This window comes from Cyanistes caeruleus, chromosome 7 (genome assembly GCF_971803275.1).
Source record: "Cyanistes caeruleus chromosome 7, bCyaCae1.hap1.1, whole genome shotgun sequence".
Lineage (NCBI taxonomy): Eukaryota > Metazoa > Chordata > Aves > Passeriformes > Paridae > Cyanistes > Cyanistes caeruleus.
Window position 1 is genome coordinate 36,703,080 of NC_141707.1, and position 17,742 is coordinate 36,720,821.

Sequence of the window (17,742 nt, forward strand, 5' to 3'; positions counted from 1 at the left end):
ACAGCAGAGCTTATGGATAATCACTCCTGAGAAGTGGTTTAGGCCAGGAGGTGGAGGAGCCATTAGGGGGACAAAAACCAGGGAAGGAAACGGGAATGTACCCAAACAGACCCTCCTGGATCATGGTCAAATTCCCTGGGCTCCCTGTCTGATGTTCTTCACTGCACTCACATCCCAAAAATGGGAGTTCCAAAAAGACTGCCTTGTGCTCAGCAGATCGAGTAGAAGGTTCAGGGTCCCACAAGCAGAGATGCAAACCCCTTTCCCTCCAGAGACTCCAGCCCCTCCATACCCACCCCCTGCTCCCAACCTTGGCAGGTAAAAACTGAATTACTACAGAGGAAACAAGATGTTTCTTTTCATCCAGAGTGGTCCTGTCCAAACAGAGCTGCCAAGGGAAAAGCCTGTGGCCCTTCCCAGGTGAGGAGTGATCAGCTGTGGCACAAACATGGGTGGCAGAGCTGAACACAGGCACTGCAGCCGTGGTTGTGGTGTGCTGAGATAACCGAGTGCCAAGAAAACCTGAATCAAACGCCAGCCAAGCAGAAAATATCATGCTCTTGAAGCATCATCCCAGAAGAGATTTTGTTATATTCTGCAGAAGAATAGCAGCTAAAACCCAGGCTGTGCTGCCTGGTGCTGGTTTGCAGAGCGTGAAAGGTGCTTGGTGCTTGTAATGATGAAGACACAAAATGCCTCCTGAAATGAGGAAGAAGGGGATTCTTGCATGCAGAGGATGCTGCTCTGGCCACCTCTCAGCTGCCACACACAAAAGCTTTAATGTAAGATTGCACATCATGGCTTTGAAAGGGCAGAAAATTGGGAGGTTTTCTACATCCGTGCCATTAGAAAGATTTTTCGTTAGTTTGGGCCTAGAGATATCAGTTTAAAGAAATGGTTGTTCCTGAAAGTCTCACTGTACTCACTGAAGTGAGCTGTGAGCTCATTGTGAGGAGGAGCATCCCTGTTACCATGGACAGAGCTTGCACAAGCCTTCTTTAAAGGAAAATCACCCCTGAAAGCCCATCTGGCTCCAATATTGCCTGCATAAATCTTTCCCAAGAGGAATATTCCCAGCTTCCCAGCTTCTTTTCCAAAAACTTCTTTTTAAGACAAAGATGAAGCAACATGACAATGCCTGGCCTTGGCTGATATCAAAATGCCTGTGCTGATATCTCTGTGTGTACAGAAAGCTGTCCTTATGTAAGGGGATAAAACTAACAAACCCTGAGATAATAAATAATTCAAGAGGGAAATTAGCCTAATTACTAAGCACAAGGGAGCATCTCTGGAGCTGCACCCTGTTCTCCCAGAGCAAAAAACATCCAAGTGCAGGATCAGCCTCTCCTCAGCCTTCCCCCTCTGCAGAGTAAGACTCAGACCAAGTTACCCAGCGCTTCAAAGGATCTGATTCCATCCATCTGGGACACATCCTCACCAAAGGGAAGTCACATTGGACTCATCTGAGTGTGATTGATAGAAACTAAAGGACTATAATTTCCTTTCTTTTGTGAATCCAAAGCTTATGTTCAGTACCTGGAGCTGGTGCTGTATGACCCACCATGAAAACGAAGTCATTTTCATAGTCCCTGCTTTCCTAGATATAGGCTTTCATCTTTAAAGATGATCCATATTCTTTGTTCCTAACTACAAGACTTACTTGCTTTCACTGAAGCAAACACTTTGAATAAATCCACTTCAAGCAGTCCCAATCACTTTGTATAACTGACTTTTCTAGCACTTTTTGTATCAAATGCAGACTTTTTTTTTCACTAACAAAATGATTAGAAGATTGTAATAAAAAAGATATATTCCATGAACACTGCTAAGAAAACTTTTTATGGTATTTTTTCTTTTATTTTTTCCTTAGTACTTTAGGAATAACCAATTTCACAAAACACAAACAAAACACAAACACAAACAAAGGGCTCTTATGAAGTACAGAATGTACAATTTTATGTGAATCACCCATGGCCATGACCATTAATTTGTCTTGAGCTGGCAGAGAATGCAATTACAGTTGAAAACATTTTCCTTGACAAGGAGTTACAAAATTAATTCACCTCATCAGGTGTAGTGCTGTATGATGAAGAGAAAACAGCAGAGATGACCTGATAGGTAACAGAAGGTGGAGCGAAGAAAAGGAAGAATTTAAAATTAAAACTCTGTTTTGCAGCAGCCACAATAATACCAGGTGGAGCAACATGAGATTCCTGCCATGTCCTAGCACGAGTAACTCATGGGGTGTCTAGAAGATCCTAATTAGGTGGACAAAAGCAAGTTTCATGCTGCCTCTTCCTCTGAGGAGACATGCCCAGACTGTGGGGATTGCTGCTGCTCCACTGAGCAGCACAACACAAGTGTCTGTGGATGTGTGTGCTTGGGAAAAAAACACTCCCACAGCTAAATCTGCAGGATTTTGTCAGGCAGAGCTCCCAGCCAAGTTTTGGTTTTTTTTAAGTCCCTGAGCACCATTTCCCAAATCGAAATCAAAGAAGTCAAAGCAAGTATCTGCAGTGAGTTCATGTCCAAGGGAATTATTATTCTTCATCTAAACAAGATTGAATGATTACCACGAAGTTTGAGAAGAACATTAGAGACCACAAGCTGGTGTGTGCTGGCACTATGAGAAATGAGCAGCTCATTAATTCCAGGCACTGTATTCATTTCAAACCCATCCCCGGGCCTCGATTTTGCAAGCAGATGCAGCGAGGCAGAACTGGACAGCACAGGATCAGAAATGTTCTCATCATGCCAGGAACAGAGGGACAGGAATGCAGGGGAGGGGTGGCACAAACCACAGTGCTCAGGTCCACCCTGATGGTGCAAACAAGTGACAGAACACACACAGTTCAATACAAAGCACATTTTGCCCAGGACTGTGGTTAATTTGATTTTTCTTGCTAAAAGGAAAACAAAATATCAATGGCTGGGTGAATTGGAAATGCACAATGAAATAATGCCACTGTGATCTTTAGGGTACTTTGCTATCTAAATATAAAAAGCCCTCTAAAATACGCTTAAAATCTTTCTGAAAAAAACCCACAACTGAATAGAGGAAACAAGAAGAAAAAAAAAAAAAAAATCCTGCAAACAAATATATTTATGTCTAGGATAAGGTGTTCACTAAAAGTAGAATATACACAATGAGTGGTGAATGAAAAGACCCCCAAAATCCTAATCCTGTTTGTAGAGATATTTTTTAAAATTCAATTTACTATTACATATAAAATTAGAAAAATATGCTAAAAATACCCAACTCTTGCCCTGCATCAATGAACACAACTTACAACAGCTACCTTGATAGTCCAAAGCACAATCTCAATGAAGAATTTATCACTTTTGCACCTCAAAGGGTTATAATCAAATCTGTGATTTGAATATTTCTGAACCTGTGGTCAGAGGGTTTGAGATCCTTTCAGAGATATTCTTTGAACCACATGTCATCTTGAAAAGATTTTTCCAAGGTTTAGATCAAACTTTAAACCATCTCTGTGAAAGACAAAGAAAATCCCTTTATTTCTTTCCCTGCATGATATTTTGCAGTGTGTTCACATGCTAATGTTGATGCCTTGAGAGGCTATCTGGAACAGAGGCCAGACAGTGCTAAAGGAATAAAGTAGAGATTTATGAAAAGGCCTTTAAAGAACACATCTTGGGCAGCACAGGAGCACAGGCTCCACCCAAAATGGACAATGGGACATGAGTTTTTACACTTTTTTACATTTTGGTCCATTTCCATATTGGGATTAATTGTGCAATTACAGCTTCAGGTGATGAAGTCCCATCCTCCCACACTGCTCTCCTCAATTCGCTGATTATACTTTTTTAGCCTGAAATTGCAATGGTGTCCTTGGTTCTTGGGCTGAAACAGGATTGTTTTGTCTGACTACACTGTGAGGAGACCTTGCTAACACTTTGTATGAAGTTCAGAGTTATATACCAATGTGGTACAGAATCTGGATAACATGAAAGCTAAAACTTAAGGCATTAATGTGTCTGTGGATGAATATCATCCTCATAAGGTAACTGTCCCAAAAATTGAAAAGCTGACTGAGGAAAAATGTTGTAATGCAAAGTCTGATTCAGTGTGATGACTTTAGGGATTTTTAAATTTATTTCTTTAATTTTAAAAAGAATAGAGGCAGCAGTTTGTTTCCAGTAAGTCAGGAAATATTTTGGTTTTCTTTTAAGAACTGACATACCTGTGGTATTTGGTGTGCTAAATATGATTCTGTTTCATTGTTAGTATTGTCCCAATAGCAGAGAATGACTCTTGAGCTTTATGCAGCACTATTTTGCCAGAGAAAAAGAAACCTTTTACTCTTCTTCTTCCATTGCACTGCTGGATTTGTAACTTGCACACATTACAGTCAGTCTATAAAACCACACATCTTAAAAACCTTTGAAGAGATACAAACACTGCAGCTCAGGGTGAATATATGAGAGAAAAATCACTTCAGTGTGAGCTGCAATATTTAATTCCTCAGGACTGTTTCCAGCAGTGCCCAAGAGCACTTCTGCAGGCTCAGACACCGGTGCTCTGTAAAACACTGCCAAACACTTACTGTGAAGGTGCTGGGCCATGTTTATTGTCCACTCCCCTGGTAAGGTCCCAGCTCTGGAGATCTTGGAGCACTTGAGCTGGCTGGAGAGATCTCGTGCCTCGATCCAGCACAGGCTGTCCTCTCTGTAGCTGTAGTCCAGGCTCACCACTGCAGATCCCTTCACAGGGCTCCGGGCTGACATTCTGCTGCCATTGAGGTACAAAACCTCAATGGTCTCAGAGCTTGCCACCAGAAGAAGAGGAGGTCTATCAGCAGGCTCTGAAAACAAAGTGAAGAGAGTTTAAAGGATTAACAGGCTGTATATTTCATATTTATCTTTTCAGTTTTAATGTAGTTTTTAATGTTCTTACCTGCTCGTTTTAAGATATGTAATAAATTGGTTTTGTTTTTTATTTTCATAACTATCATATATTCCCAATTATTAGTCTATTTTATCCTGCTGTTGCAATGGTTCACATCATTAAAGAAAATTAATTACCTCAGCCCTACAGACTCTGTTTAATTCCAAGTATCATTATTGCAACATTTTTCATGCCTAAGTCATAAAATGAAATACAACTTATGCAAATTATCTCTATCCAGATTACCGGCATTTCAAAAAGAATTAAGGCCAGGAAAACCTGCAGAACTTATGAAGACTCATGAAATTGCAAGATGCTTTTCACATGAAAGTCTATAAAATAGGACAAAATCTGAGGAGTGAGTGCTGCTTAAAGAAAATTAAGGAAAAATCCAGTGCAGTGAAACCTTAAAGCATAGAAAATCTGCAGTTTCAGGGATATTTGAAAAAAAAAAATAAATAAAAAAATGTGTTGCCACGTCAGGAGCTCTCACCCCAATGTAATCTGCTTGTTTTCAAAGTAATGCATCAATGTTTGAACACTGCATTGACATACAACACTTTCAATCAACATTCCACCTAATGGAATCTCAAATTTTCACTAAGCAGTTTCAGATGTCTAAATGGTGAAAAAGAATGACATAAATAAAAGGATTTGACAAATGCTACTTCATCAGCAGGTCTGATTAGAGAGAAGAGAATACTTCAGTGAGTCTAATGCTCAGTGGTCTCACTCAAAGCCACAGCAGTAAGTGTTTAATTCTCTGCCAAAATCTGCTTTTATTTAAACATCTTGAAAACTTATAGTGTCTATTCTTTCTAACATGGATTTCATTTACTCCTTATTTATTCCTTCTCATTCCATAATTTATATTCTGTCTTGTTACACATCTCGTCCCTCTCCAGTAAATCCCACATGAACATTAGTGAATCCACACCTCTGCAGCATTGCTTTTGGAACTCACTGCCTGTCCTCACCATCCTCACACTCACTTCCACCCATCCATCAGTCAGATCCAAACATTAAATTTCTTTGAATTTCAGAAGATATCCAAGAACTGCAGGGATTTAACTTTTTTTTTGTAAAACCATCCCTTGTGGTGTAAGCCATGAGTGAAGTTTTGTTTGTTTTTTTCCTTTCTAAAAGATAAAGTAGTGGGGGAGGGGTTTCTCACTAAGCAATTTTTGTTTGAAACCTGCCAGGTGGGTCCCTTTGCAGTCAGTGCCTGTAAATCTCTCTTTCCCCCTGTTCTTAACAACTTTTGCTACCCTTGAGAAGAAAGCCTGGTTTAAGAACTTCAGTCCCTATCACCCACTCACCCCAGACTTTCCAGACTGGTACAAAAGGAGTGTTTCCATCTGCATCCTGCTGAGTCTGGGGATTTATTTTTACATCCAGCAGCTCTGTGCTCAGCTTCTCTCTCCCCACAAAATAACACCACTGCCTACTTCTGGATTCAATCACTCTTTCCCCAGCTACCAGCAGTGTGAAAAGACCTTTATTATGATTTTTGCTCTTATACTTTGTGTTAAGCCGGATATTTCCACAGTCTGCACTATCTAAAGCCTCAAAGAGAAGGCAGCTCACAGGAGCTGTTTGCAGTTCCAAAGCCACCAGGTGGTTTAGGGCTGCAAGAGAGAACCAGATCTTTTCTTTGAACTGACCTATTGAAAACTGTAACGAGGATTTAATACCTCACTAAACTCCAGAGAAAGGTTGTATTTTGGTATTAGGGTCTAAGACATAAGGGAATTCTTAAAAGGAATTAGCTTCAAACCTCTTGAGCAGCAGCTGTAATCAAACCTGGCTGCACACAAAGGTGCTGTAAGGACCTGTGGCACTGCCAAGAGGTTCTGCTCAGCAGGCAGCATTACACATTAAAAATACAGAAACTAGATTACTGGGCTTGAAATCATATTTTTAAAGCATAAATACATAAAATAATTCCATGGATTAAAGCAGTTAATCATGGTTTTTCACAGTAGGCTAGATTACCTGCATCCTTCAGTGCTGCTCAGATAAAGGCTGATTTCATAATTTGAAAAAAAAAAACCCCATAATATATATTGATAATAAAACTATTTTAAAATTTTAAATATTAAAAATATTTAAAATATTAAAATTTCATACAAAAATATATAAATCATCTTACTGTATAGCATGATGCAGATGAAAACTAGGAGATACTAAAAAAAAAATCATGTCTTCACTCTCACAAAACTGCTTGTCTGTTCCTCGAAAACAGATTCTACACAGCTTAAAAGTGTAGTGGACAGATTTAGGGCGAGTTCCAGTGAGCTGACAGCAGCTTTTCAAACAAGTGGACTTCATGTGTGTTATTTTTCCACAAGTTTTTTTTTTTTTTCATTTTTTTTTTTGCCATTTTATAGGAAAGATAAGAAGTGAATAGCTCTTTAATCCAGGGAAGTTTTATGATTCATCCTTCTTGACTAAAATGAAAGCATCCTCCTTTGAATTATGTTTAAGATAGAGTAGTGGAAAAGATGAAAGACTTGCATTTCCCTCCTACCTTATCTTGTCTAAAATACAGATCAATAAGTGATGCCACAACAAATCAGAAACGAAGGTGTTTTGCACTGCCAACAGACTTCTGATCTGAAAAAAAAAACCTCAGAAATGCTGGCATTTTCTATTTTTTCCACCACAATGATATGAAAAGCATAAACTCCTGAATTCAGAGTTTACAAACAGCTCAAATCCCCTCTTCCTGGGGTATGCATTGTAAACCATAAGAATTTTGCTGTCACCAATATATGTATTGTATAAAAATCTGAAAAAAATACTGAGCTGTCCAATTGCTTTTCAACATTATTTTTGATGTTTAACCATAATGTACCTCACAAATGGGTTGTTTTATTTCTAAAGTTTTAAAACTTAGATTGGCAAGATTTTACAAGAAAATTGTGTTACAAATCAGTTAAACAGGGCTGTTTTTTGGGGTTTTTTTTAAGGCTAGATTTTTTTTCTTTAGTCATTATCAGTTAATCCCACTTCATCTACGTGACAAATCTTTCTTACCACGCAGCATTTCTCTCTAGATTGTCTTTGGAGATATAAAACATAACAGGAACTTTAGTAAAACAGATGAATTTCTTTTCCTCAGCTAGATATTCCCAATTCTGTCATTCTCTTTCCTTAAATACTCTTCTCATCACATGCAGACTTTGCAATTTAGGCATAAAAACTTGGTAAACAAGTAAGTTCTTAAATTCTGTTCAGCAAAGCTGTGTTTTGTCTCATTTTCACCTCAGAAGAAACCATTAGCTGCCTCTTTATTCACAAAAGAAAATATGCTTAAAAAGTCTGGGAAAAAACCCACAGTGAGCCCCCAGCTGTTTCGATGCCTATTTTAACATCCTTCCCATAGGGAATGTGAAGCTAAAAGCTCTCAGTTCCAGAGTTATTTAATTGTGCTGAGGAAGAAAATGTGGAATTTAACGAGGGAGGGACCTCACCCCCTTCCCAGGAGAGCGTGGGGCTGCCTGAAGGGCAGCAAGGAGCAGCCTCTGAGGAGTTTCTGCTCATTGTTCCACACCACACGTGCACAGAGCCTTGAGAGGGGCTCTGAGCCACACAGGAGCTGATGGACCTGTGGGGTCACCACACTGTCCCCAGCACCGGGCAGGGCTCCTGGACACAACAAGAGTCACCTCCTGCTCCTCAGCGTTCAGGAACCTCCCAGTTCATCTCCAGAGCCGGCTGGGGTGGTGGTGGTGGTGTGGCTTGGTGTTGGTGATGGTGGTGGCTTGGTGTTTCGGGCTGTGTGAGATTCCAGGATCTCAGCATGGATGGTAATTCATCTTCTGGTATGAATGTGGAAAGCTCCTCAGAAAGCCCAGCCCACCCCTCTCCTGCTGCTTCTTATCTCCCACAGCTTTTCCACACGGAGCTGAATCTGCCTCAGCTCATTTTCTTCATCTGTTTGACAACTACTTTTGCCAAATGTAGACAAAGCAGAGAGGTTGCCCTTTTTCCATCCTTAATTGCTTTAGGTTCTTTAAGGACAACAGTTGATAAGTTTTCTAAGTGCTGGGTTTCTTTCTTCCTTGTGTACCTGTTTTGTTTGTTTTTTTCCTTGGATTCTGTTCTTCTGATCCAAAGCTACATTTTTTTTCAAAAAAAGTAATGGGCAACACTCATTTCTGTGCAGCACCATGATCCTGGTTTGTACTGTCCTACAGGGACTTATTTGATTAATGAGTAATGATTCCTTTCTGAAAATTCCAAAAATGTGAAAACTTCTGTCAAATAAGCATGATAAAGTAGCAAAAAATACAGAGAAGTTACTTATTAATGTGATTTGTTCCATCTTGACGCCAACAACTAACTAGAAAACTCAGTTGTTACCCAGTTTTCTGTGTGTAAAAAGGGAAACTAAAAGATCATCTCAAGCCCAATACTTGCACCATGAGGATTTCCTGATCTAGAATTGCATTTTCGATTTTCGTGTAGTGGAGAAAGAATAATAAAATATAATTACTTTGTGAGGTCTTTCTTATCTCACAAGGCTTCACTGTGGATATTTTAAAAAAAAAGTCCATGTATGGATCAAGAAAAAAACATATAAGCAGGAAAATACTCTTTAACTCCTAGTGGTGATCAAGGAAGTAATTTAGTAATGCTCTTTAGGTGAGGAAGCCTCAGAACCATCACTAAACCTATTTTCTGATGGTGAAATAGTTACAAAAAGGAAGCCTTAAAAATATATACAATAAACACGGCTTCATGCTCAGCCGCATATGCTTCAGCATTGTGGATATTCAAGAATTCCTTAAGGAACTTTTTTGGGTTTTTAATATAAAAGCATTGTTAATTCATTATGCTGAATAAGAAAACACTGTGTATTATATTGCCTCATTAAACACAATTGACTAATTTCCTCAAATACCCAATCCACTAGAAGTAATGAAAACACACACTAAGCAACAAAAAGCCTCATGTGAATATGTATATCAGGAAATTCACCTCTTGGGATGATGCAAGGACAAAGCAATCTCATGTCTTTTTTCATCCTAAGGGTACAATTACCTCATGATCATTTCCCCTGTCTCCATTGTCTTCCCAGAGTAAACAGACTTTTTTGTTTGTGTGAGGAAAATCTTTGATTTATTTATGAACAGGGAAACTGGGAACTCTTCTAATCTTGGCTGAATTGAATATTTTGCTTTAATTAATAATATCCAGATAATAACTTTTAATATTTCCCTCGGAGTGTTGTCTTAATAAGGGAAAAGTTTTTTCTAAGCTTGTTGTGTGGCTCTTTGTAGAAGAGTGAAGGAAAGTTCATCTCACCTGTGCTCATCTCTGTCTTTTCATATGAATCCTCTAGGACCAAACCACAAAATATTTTCAGGAAGGTAAAGAGATGTTAAAACTTACTATTTTTAGCCTTGCAGGATTTGTTATCAGGCTGAAGTACATAACCCTCCACACAGCTGCAAGTGTAGGATCCATCTGTATTTACACACGTCTGGCTACAGCTTCCATACATGTCACATTCATTCACATCTAAAGGGATATTAAAAAGATCTAGTTTAGTGATCAGGGAGGAAAAAAAAAAAAGAAAATCAATATAACTGAGAATTCTAAGAGAGATGTTTAAGTCATGAATCATTTTGGTGGGAGGCTTGCTGTTTTCCCCTTCCCAAACCATGAATTTATCAGGGATGTTGGCTGTTGAAATCACTCAAATAGCCAGAGAGAAGGGTAGGAGTTTTCAAGTTCAATAGCTCTTAATTTTTTTAAGATAAAACCTTCATTATTTCAAGTAGTCTTCAATGCCTACATCATGTTAGGGAGACATTTGGGTCCTTGTTAGTACTGGAGATCACTAGTTATCAGGGTTGATGAATGGAGCAACATTTCAGGAGAGGAAGTAATTGATTACCCTTCTCAACCTATTTATGCTGGCAATGTCTTACAGTTCCTTAAATGAGCTGTCACCACTTCTCCATTAAACCACCATCCAACATCAAAAACCATATACTCCTCTAATAAATATAAAGAACATTTTTCTCAACTGGAGTGTATGAGGATAATACCATAAAATCAAGATATGCTATTTAACAGTAGTTGAGGGTTTAAGTAATAAATTGACATTCTAAAAAACCTGCTGTTTAAATTATTTCCTGAGATATATTTTTAATCACGAAACATGACAACCATAGAGAGCAAGAACTTATAATAAATTATATTTATGAAGAATCTGGCTCAGTACTTGTAGTTTGAGATAGGAATGATTGGTAGTGAGAGCATCCATGGAGCCACAGAACTCCAATATGATTATTAATAGAGAAAAAATAGAGCAAGAAACAAACACCTGGATAGAGAATGAAGAAGACATATATTTTAAAAATGGAAGAGAACAGTCTACAGTTTAAGTCTAGAGTTTCAGTCTGTATTAATTACTCCAAAATAAGGTTCTCAGTTAAGCTGTATGACCTTGGGAAGAATCATTTATCAAATTCTAATCTAGGTGTGACTTTATGGCTGTGAGGTGAAACACTACAAGTTTTAGAGGCTCTCTTGGTGGGGAGGTGTGGAGAGAGAGCAGCTCACACAACTCAGCTTTAGCTCTAGAACCACTCCAGTCCAGCTGATCTTTCAGTAACTTCAGGAGAGCTGCTGCTGCTGGGGCACAGGAGCATTAGAGAGTCAGGAGGAAGATCCTGACTCATTTTAGGGGCACTCTTTCCCATTTTCTGCCCCAAAAGCTCACGCTTGTGCCTGACCAACACCCTCAAAGAAGGGTGAGGAGGCAATGGTGCTGTCCTGGTTGTCCTCCAGCTCCCTGCCCTGAGAGCCTACAGAAAACCATCAGAACACCTGGATGTTAATGTTACACTGAATTTCTTGTTTACCTGAGCAGCTTTTCCCATCACTGCTTGTTTCATATCCATCCCTGCAGTAACACCACGTGCCGTTCCTGGTGATGGCACATTTGTACTGGCAATCCATCTGCTGGCACTTGGGCAGCAACTCTGTGAATGGTAACAGAGCAAGATGTCACTAAATATTTCTGTTATTCCTAGATCACAAGCTACAGATACATTGAAATATATTTGAGTGCATGTCTCAGGGAGGAAACAGCACCACCAGTTATATTAGCTGGAAATATATCACACACACACCCTGTAAAGAGCTTGTTATGAAAACTGCAGGTCAGCAAGTTAAACATTAGAAATCAGCATTTTATTTCTATCTAGAGTTGCTCACAAGTTTGTTATTGAGGTGTACTCTTGCTCTGCTTAAACATGCACTTTCTGCCTGTTAGTCATGACAATTATTGGGAAAAAAACCAAACCAAAACAAAAACAATCTTGAAGTGGTAACAGTTATAAAAAAACTCAGATTATGAGAAATGTTTCAACATCTATGTCTTTATTATTCCTCATACCAATTGATTTTCTAACTTTTTTGAGCTTGTTTTGATTTAATGATGCACACAAAACCTTCACACCAAACAGTGGGAACACATTCTGCCTCAATATTTTAACACTGGACATGTAATTCTGGATAGACCCGTGAAGATTATATTTGTCCTTACTGCAGACATCCCTCATAGAATCTGCTTAAATACACACCATCAGCAAAAGGCATGATGAAAACTGAAGAAATCTTGTAGAAATACAGACTGTAATGTTTTCCAGCATGAAACAGCACAAAACCAAACAAAAAATGCTCCAAACCCTTCACAGCCTCAAGCTGTGTGCCATGTTTCAATAATTTTGCTGATCAAAAAAATCCCCACTATTTTAATGAGCAACACTTTTTTCCCTTCAGGAAAATTTTAAAAAAAAGATTGAGAAACCCAGCTTAAGGAGGTGCTCTGAGGGTATTTTTCAAAACTATGCAGATGGATCAGAAAATAACCTGCAAATGGACAGAGAAATTTCTGCTACAGGGCTGGCTTTAAGTAACTGGGTATGACCTAAGGAAAAAGAGAAATCTGTATCTAATATGTGAATAGTTTTAATTTGTCTGATCATTATTCATCGAGTTCTGCTTGGGAGTAGAATGAACATGAATATGAAGAAGAGTCTCTATCAGCATCTGAGCCCTGGAGCTTCCATTCTGGAGCGACTGCCGCTGTCAAAATAAAGCTGAAATTTTGGGAGAAAAGTGGATGTGGCTGGCACACAAAGGTACAACTTATTCTAATGCAACTGTTCTAAAAAGAAAGTGGTTTCACACGATTATCTCAGGGCATTCCCTAGAACTCTGTGCCACTCAATCCACAGACAGCCCAGAGGTCGATAGACCCCACACTGTCTAAATCTGCCCATTTTCCCAGTGGTTTCTGGTATATATCTCTGCCTTTTGGGCCCCTGTGCATAGGAAGATAACGTATTTTTTTGGCTGTAGTTGCTTTGTTGGTTTCCAGTCCTTAGTCCAGTCCTTCAATGTGCTGCACCTTTCCAGAACAAGTCCCACACAGAGGGTAAACTGAGGAACATCCCTAAAGGTGCCCTAAAATGGTTCTGCATGCCGAGGTGCGGAGCTGGAGCCAGACGAGGTGGCATCTGTTTATTTAATGTGTCTATCTGAACAAAATCAACACACACATCTCATTTTCTAAGCAAACATGGATCAAACATCCTCTACCACCTATAATTTTCTTCCTCCAATATTTGTCTGGTGCTACACAGCCAGGAGCTGCTACTGGATGGGAGCTGTTTGACTCACAAACAGGATTTGGTTTGTTTGCACTCTTTCCTTAATGGATGCAGACAGCCAGCAGCTTGAACCAGAACAGACCTGCATACAGCCAGGAAAGCTGGAGAACAATGACAATTAATTGGAAAGTGAGGCCAGTTTAGGGAAAAACACAAACGAAAAAATCCCCAACAAACTAACCAAAAACAAACTGACCAGACAAAAAAACCCCAACAGTCCACCTGCTGATTTTTTTCACAAAAACTTTTGCATTTCATTGATTTTAAGTTATTGCAGTAGCATGTGAGTGGCTTTTTACAGCAAAATGGTTGCATTTCCCTTACAAAACCAGTAAAGAACCACTGTTAGCTGCCATCTGTTTCTGACTTCAGACTGACATTTTCCCCTGCTACTCTAAATTATTCATCAGATCATTTCAAATATATTTTGTTTTCTTATTATGACAGACACTTTCTGGCCCCAGAAAGTTTTGCTCTGTTGCTGATCTTCTAACCCTGCCAGGGGAACCCATAAGTGAAAATACAATAACAATACAATAACAGTTGAGGGAAAGAATAGATAGACTATAAAAAACCAGAATAGAATAAAATAGAATAGATTAGGAAAGAATATTTCATTTGAAAGGGACCTACAATGATCATTTAGTCCAACAGCCTGAGCCCTTCGGGACTGACCAAGAGTTAGGGCAAATTATTAAGGCCTCTTCCAGATACCTTTAATAAATAAAACATTAAACAGTAAAATAGAAAATGTATTTTCTACTTTACCAGCTAGTTTGTAATAGCTGTAATACTTGATTCTGAAAACCTCTGGAAGAAAACAGAGTTTGACTGCCTCTGGCAATGTTTGAAATATTGAAGGACAAGCTATGGAAGACAGTGTATACATTTAAGGCTTGGTTAGATTTGTAACAGGTTTCTTGGGAAGTGAGAAGGCAAAGAAAAATCATGAAGCAGAACACTGATATTTTTAATGCTCCAGATAGGACCTTTAAAGAGATAAAAGCCAAGGGACTGTCATTTCTTGTCTTTTCTAAAATTCTGCACCCACTTTGATCTCCCCTTCTCAGTGAGAACTGGTTTACAAAGTACACAGGCAGTGAGGAATGAGCATCACTGAGCTTTCCACTTTCATCACAGCTACAGAAAGCTCAGAATTGGACAAAGCCTGCTATTTCTACTGCAAGATTTAAAGGAAGGAGCTGCACCGAAGGAAACAACAGGAGAGAGCTTTACAGCTCTCTGGCAGACCCCCAGCTCAAGACAAGGAGCTGCAGAGCAAGTTGGGAGATTTGCAGGAATATGGGGTAGCAGCAGCAGCTGCTGTGAGTGTCTTTAGGATGATCTACTTTCCCCAAGCCCGGGGAGTAGTGACAATTCATTCAGCTCTGATTTAGGTCATTTTGTTCAGTGTTTTCTTTCTTCCACAGGAGACATGAAGGGCAACGTTTTTTACTTCCCTACATCTCCATGAACTCTCTGAAGCTGTGATCCAGGTCTGCCACAAAAGCCACCCTGCTTTCTCAAAGACACCCATGCCAATCTTATGCTTCCTGACTTTCATGCTGCTCTAACTCCCAGGCATCTGGTCCCACATGAGAGTAGTCAGTCAGGGAAAGATGCTGCTGATCTCATCTCCCCTGAAGTGATACCTTTGACAATGACTCAGAGGAGCTGTAAGCTTCCCGGACAAACTGCTCCCGCAGGAATTCGCCGTAATAAAATCCTGCCTTCATTTATTCCTTCTGTGCTCAATGAAACACACTGCTTATCACAGTTCATTCAGGATGAATGATATAAGGAACTAACTTCTCCTGAATGGCTTTTTAATGAAAGGTTTAAGCAATTGATCTGACTATCCTTTTTGTCAGTTCCTCCTGAGCTGACATGAGGTTCACAAAGGGTTCACACCAGGTTCTCATGCTCAGATATTTTGGCTGTTTCTGTGAAGGGGAAAAGCAGTTCAGCTTCGAGTTTCTGAACACAGAATTTATTTATTTGTGGGCTATTGTCAAAAAAGATAGAACAGGTTTACCAATATACCTGTTTTTCTTTCCTGACAGGAAAAACAACCAAGGCCAGGTTGCATGGGGCCATGAGCAGCCTCACCTGGTGGAAGATGCCCCAGGCCTTAGCAGGGGATGTGGATGAGATGAGGAATGAGATGATCTTTAAGGTCACTTCCAACCCAAACCTTTCTGTGATTCTGTACGACCATACAAAGGCAGACTTGAGGCACACACAACAAAATGTATTTAGCTGCCATTATTTCTACACCTCCTGCATGACAGGAAAGCATTTTGGCTGCAGTGGGTTCCCAGATATGTTTTCTATGTACTTCTGTAATATATAAATCCTGTCCTGCTCTTTTTATAATGACAATATATACTGGAGAGTACTGCCAACCTTTCAGGACTCTGTGAATTAAAATTTACTGATTATGTAATGTTGTTAAACATCAAAAATACAGAGCTGGTGCAAATCAAAGAAACTGGCTGAAGTTTACATGTTGAAAGTGCCAGAAAATACACCAGGGGTATAAAAGCAGAGCTGCTGTTGTCAGTTCAGGACTTCCCAATTTGAAACAACAAAGGATCCTTGTCACATAGTTCATCAGAGAGTGACCAGGAGCTACCAGTGCAATGTTTTCTGGGAAAAAGGGAAATGCATCACTGAGAGCATTGGGAGAAGCGTTTCCCAGAGAGGAAGTGTTGATGTCAAGCCCCAGGATGCTCCTGAGTGCTTTCCTTCCAGGAGGCAGCTGCTGGCAGCTGTGCACACCCCGATGGATACGTGGAGAATAAACTCAGCTTTAAGCAGAATCACAGCCTGAGGGATTAGCAGGGGAAGGGAGAGCTGCAATCTGAGGGCTGACTGCAAATTTTCGTCTTGATTGGTGCCAGGGGATGAAAATGAAGAGGAATTATGACTGCTGTCTATGAATATATCAGAGGATCAACAGCGGGGAAAGAGACAATTTAAACTAAAGGGCTATTGGCAGAAGTACAAATGAGTATAAATTGCCCATTAATAAATTCTGGCTGAAAATGAGAAGGTTCTTAGCTATTACCATAATCAGGTTCTGGAACTCCTCTTTGAGTGCGAACAGCAGGGACAGAAAATAAGTGCTTGCTTTTGACATGGATCGTGATAGATCAAGAAAAACCAGCATATGGAAAGGGCCCTGAAATACCAGAAACCATTTACATGACCCAGGAGGTTCCTCCACTGTGTTCCTCAAGCAACATACTACCTAAAGCTAATACACCAGTTTTCATTATGGAGCTAAAATCAATCTTTTTTTTTTTTGTCTTGTGTCTGAAATATACCCAAAGGAAACTTACAGGAGCTTGTTTGCTTACAGTCTTACTGGGCTGTTTTTCTAATTGAACTCTGTTCATTCTCTTTTTCCCCAAAAAAATTCATATTCTTTTCAGCAGCTTTGTGTTTCAGAAATTTACTTGATCTTATCTCTGTTTTATTCAGTTTTTGTGATTCAATATTCATACACTGATGTCTAGACTATTCTTATCACACATATGCCATAAGCCTTATTTTTCTTTTCTGGTTTATGTTTTGAGTTTTTGAAGAGCAACCCTTTCACAAATTAGACTTTGTTGCAATCTACCTTAAGTTTTTTGTTTGTTTGTTATTGTTGATGCTAGAGACACAATATAAAGGTTCATGGATTGCTTCTCTGGCAGGAAAGGATGGCTTGGTTGATAGAATTCAACTGCTGGACTGAAATAATGCAGCATGTTTTTATCTTACATTTGTTGGTCATGTTATTGGTTTTTAATATCTTACCATAAAAGAAAAAAAGACAGAACTGTAATGAACTTTGTCAGACACCTCAGCCCATAACTCTGTTATGGGAGATGCACCACAGAAAAAGAGACATGGAAATCAGAGATCAGCCTCATGCCCTTCCAGCCCTGCTGGGGCTGATCTCTGTCAAATTCAGCAGAGAAGAACAAGGAGTCAAATTCTCAAATGTTGTTTTTTATTAGCTCCTAGAATAAACCATCCATTCAGAAAAATAAACTGGGATGTGTTTAAAGACTCAGACATTTGCAGTTCAAGTCTGTAGCCAGCCCCAGCTGCCCTGCTCCAGGAGCCATCAGGCAGTGCAGGACT

General features: G+C 39.5%; 1 protein-coding gene across 2 annotated transcripts in view; it reads right to left on the minus strand.

Annotated features, from left to right (window-relative positions):
* Nucleotides 1-17,742, minus strand: part of LRP1B (LDL receptor related protein 1B) — a 623,130-nt gene that overhangs the window by 279,738 nt on the left and 325,650 nt on the right. For both annotated transcript variants that reach the window (XM_086896592.1, XM_086896593.1), the window contains 3 exons: nucleotides 11,791-11,910; nucleotides 10,310-10,438; nucleotides 4,569-4,826 (listed from right to left, as the gene is read on the minus strand). In XM_086896592.1, the coding sequence (XP_086752718.1) occupies nucleotides 4,569-4,826; nucleotides 10,310-10,438; nucleotides 11,791-11,910 (507 nt within the window). The remainder of the gene's footprint in view (nucleotides 1-4,568; nucleotides 4,827-10,309; nucleotides 10,439-11,790; nucleotides 11,911-17,742) is intronic.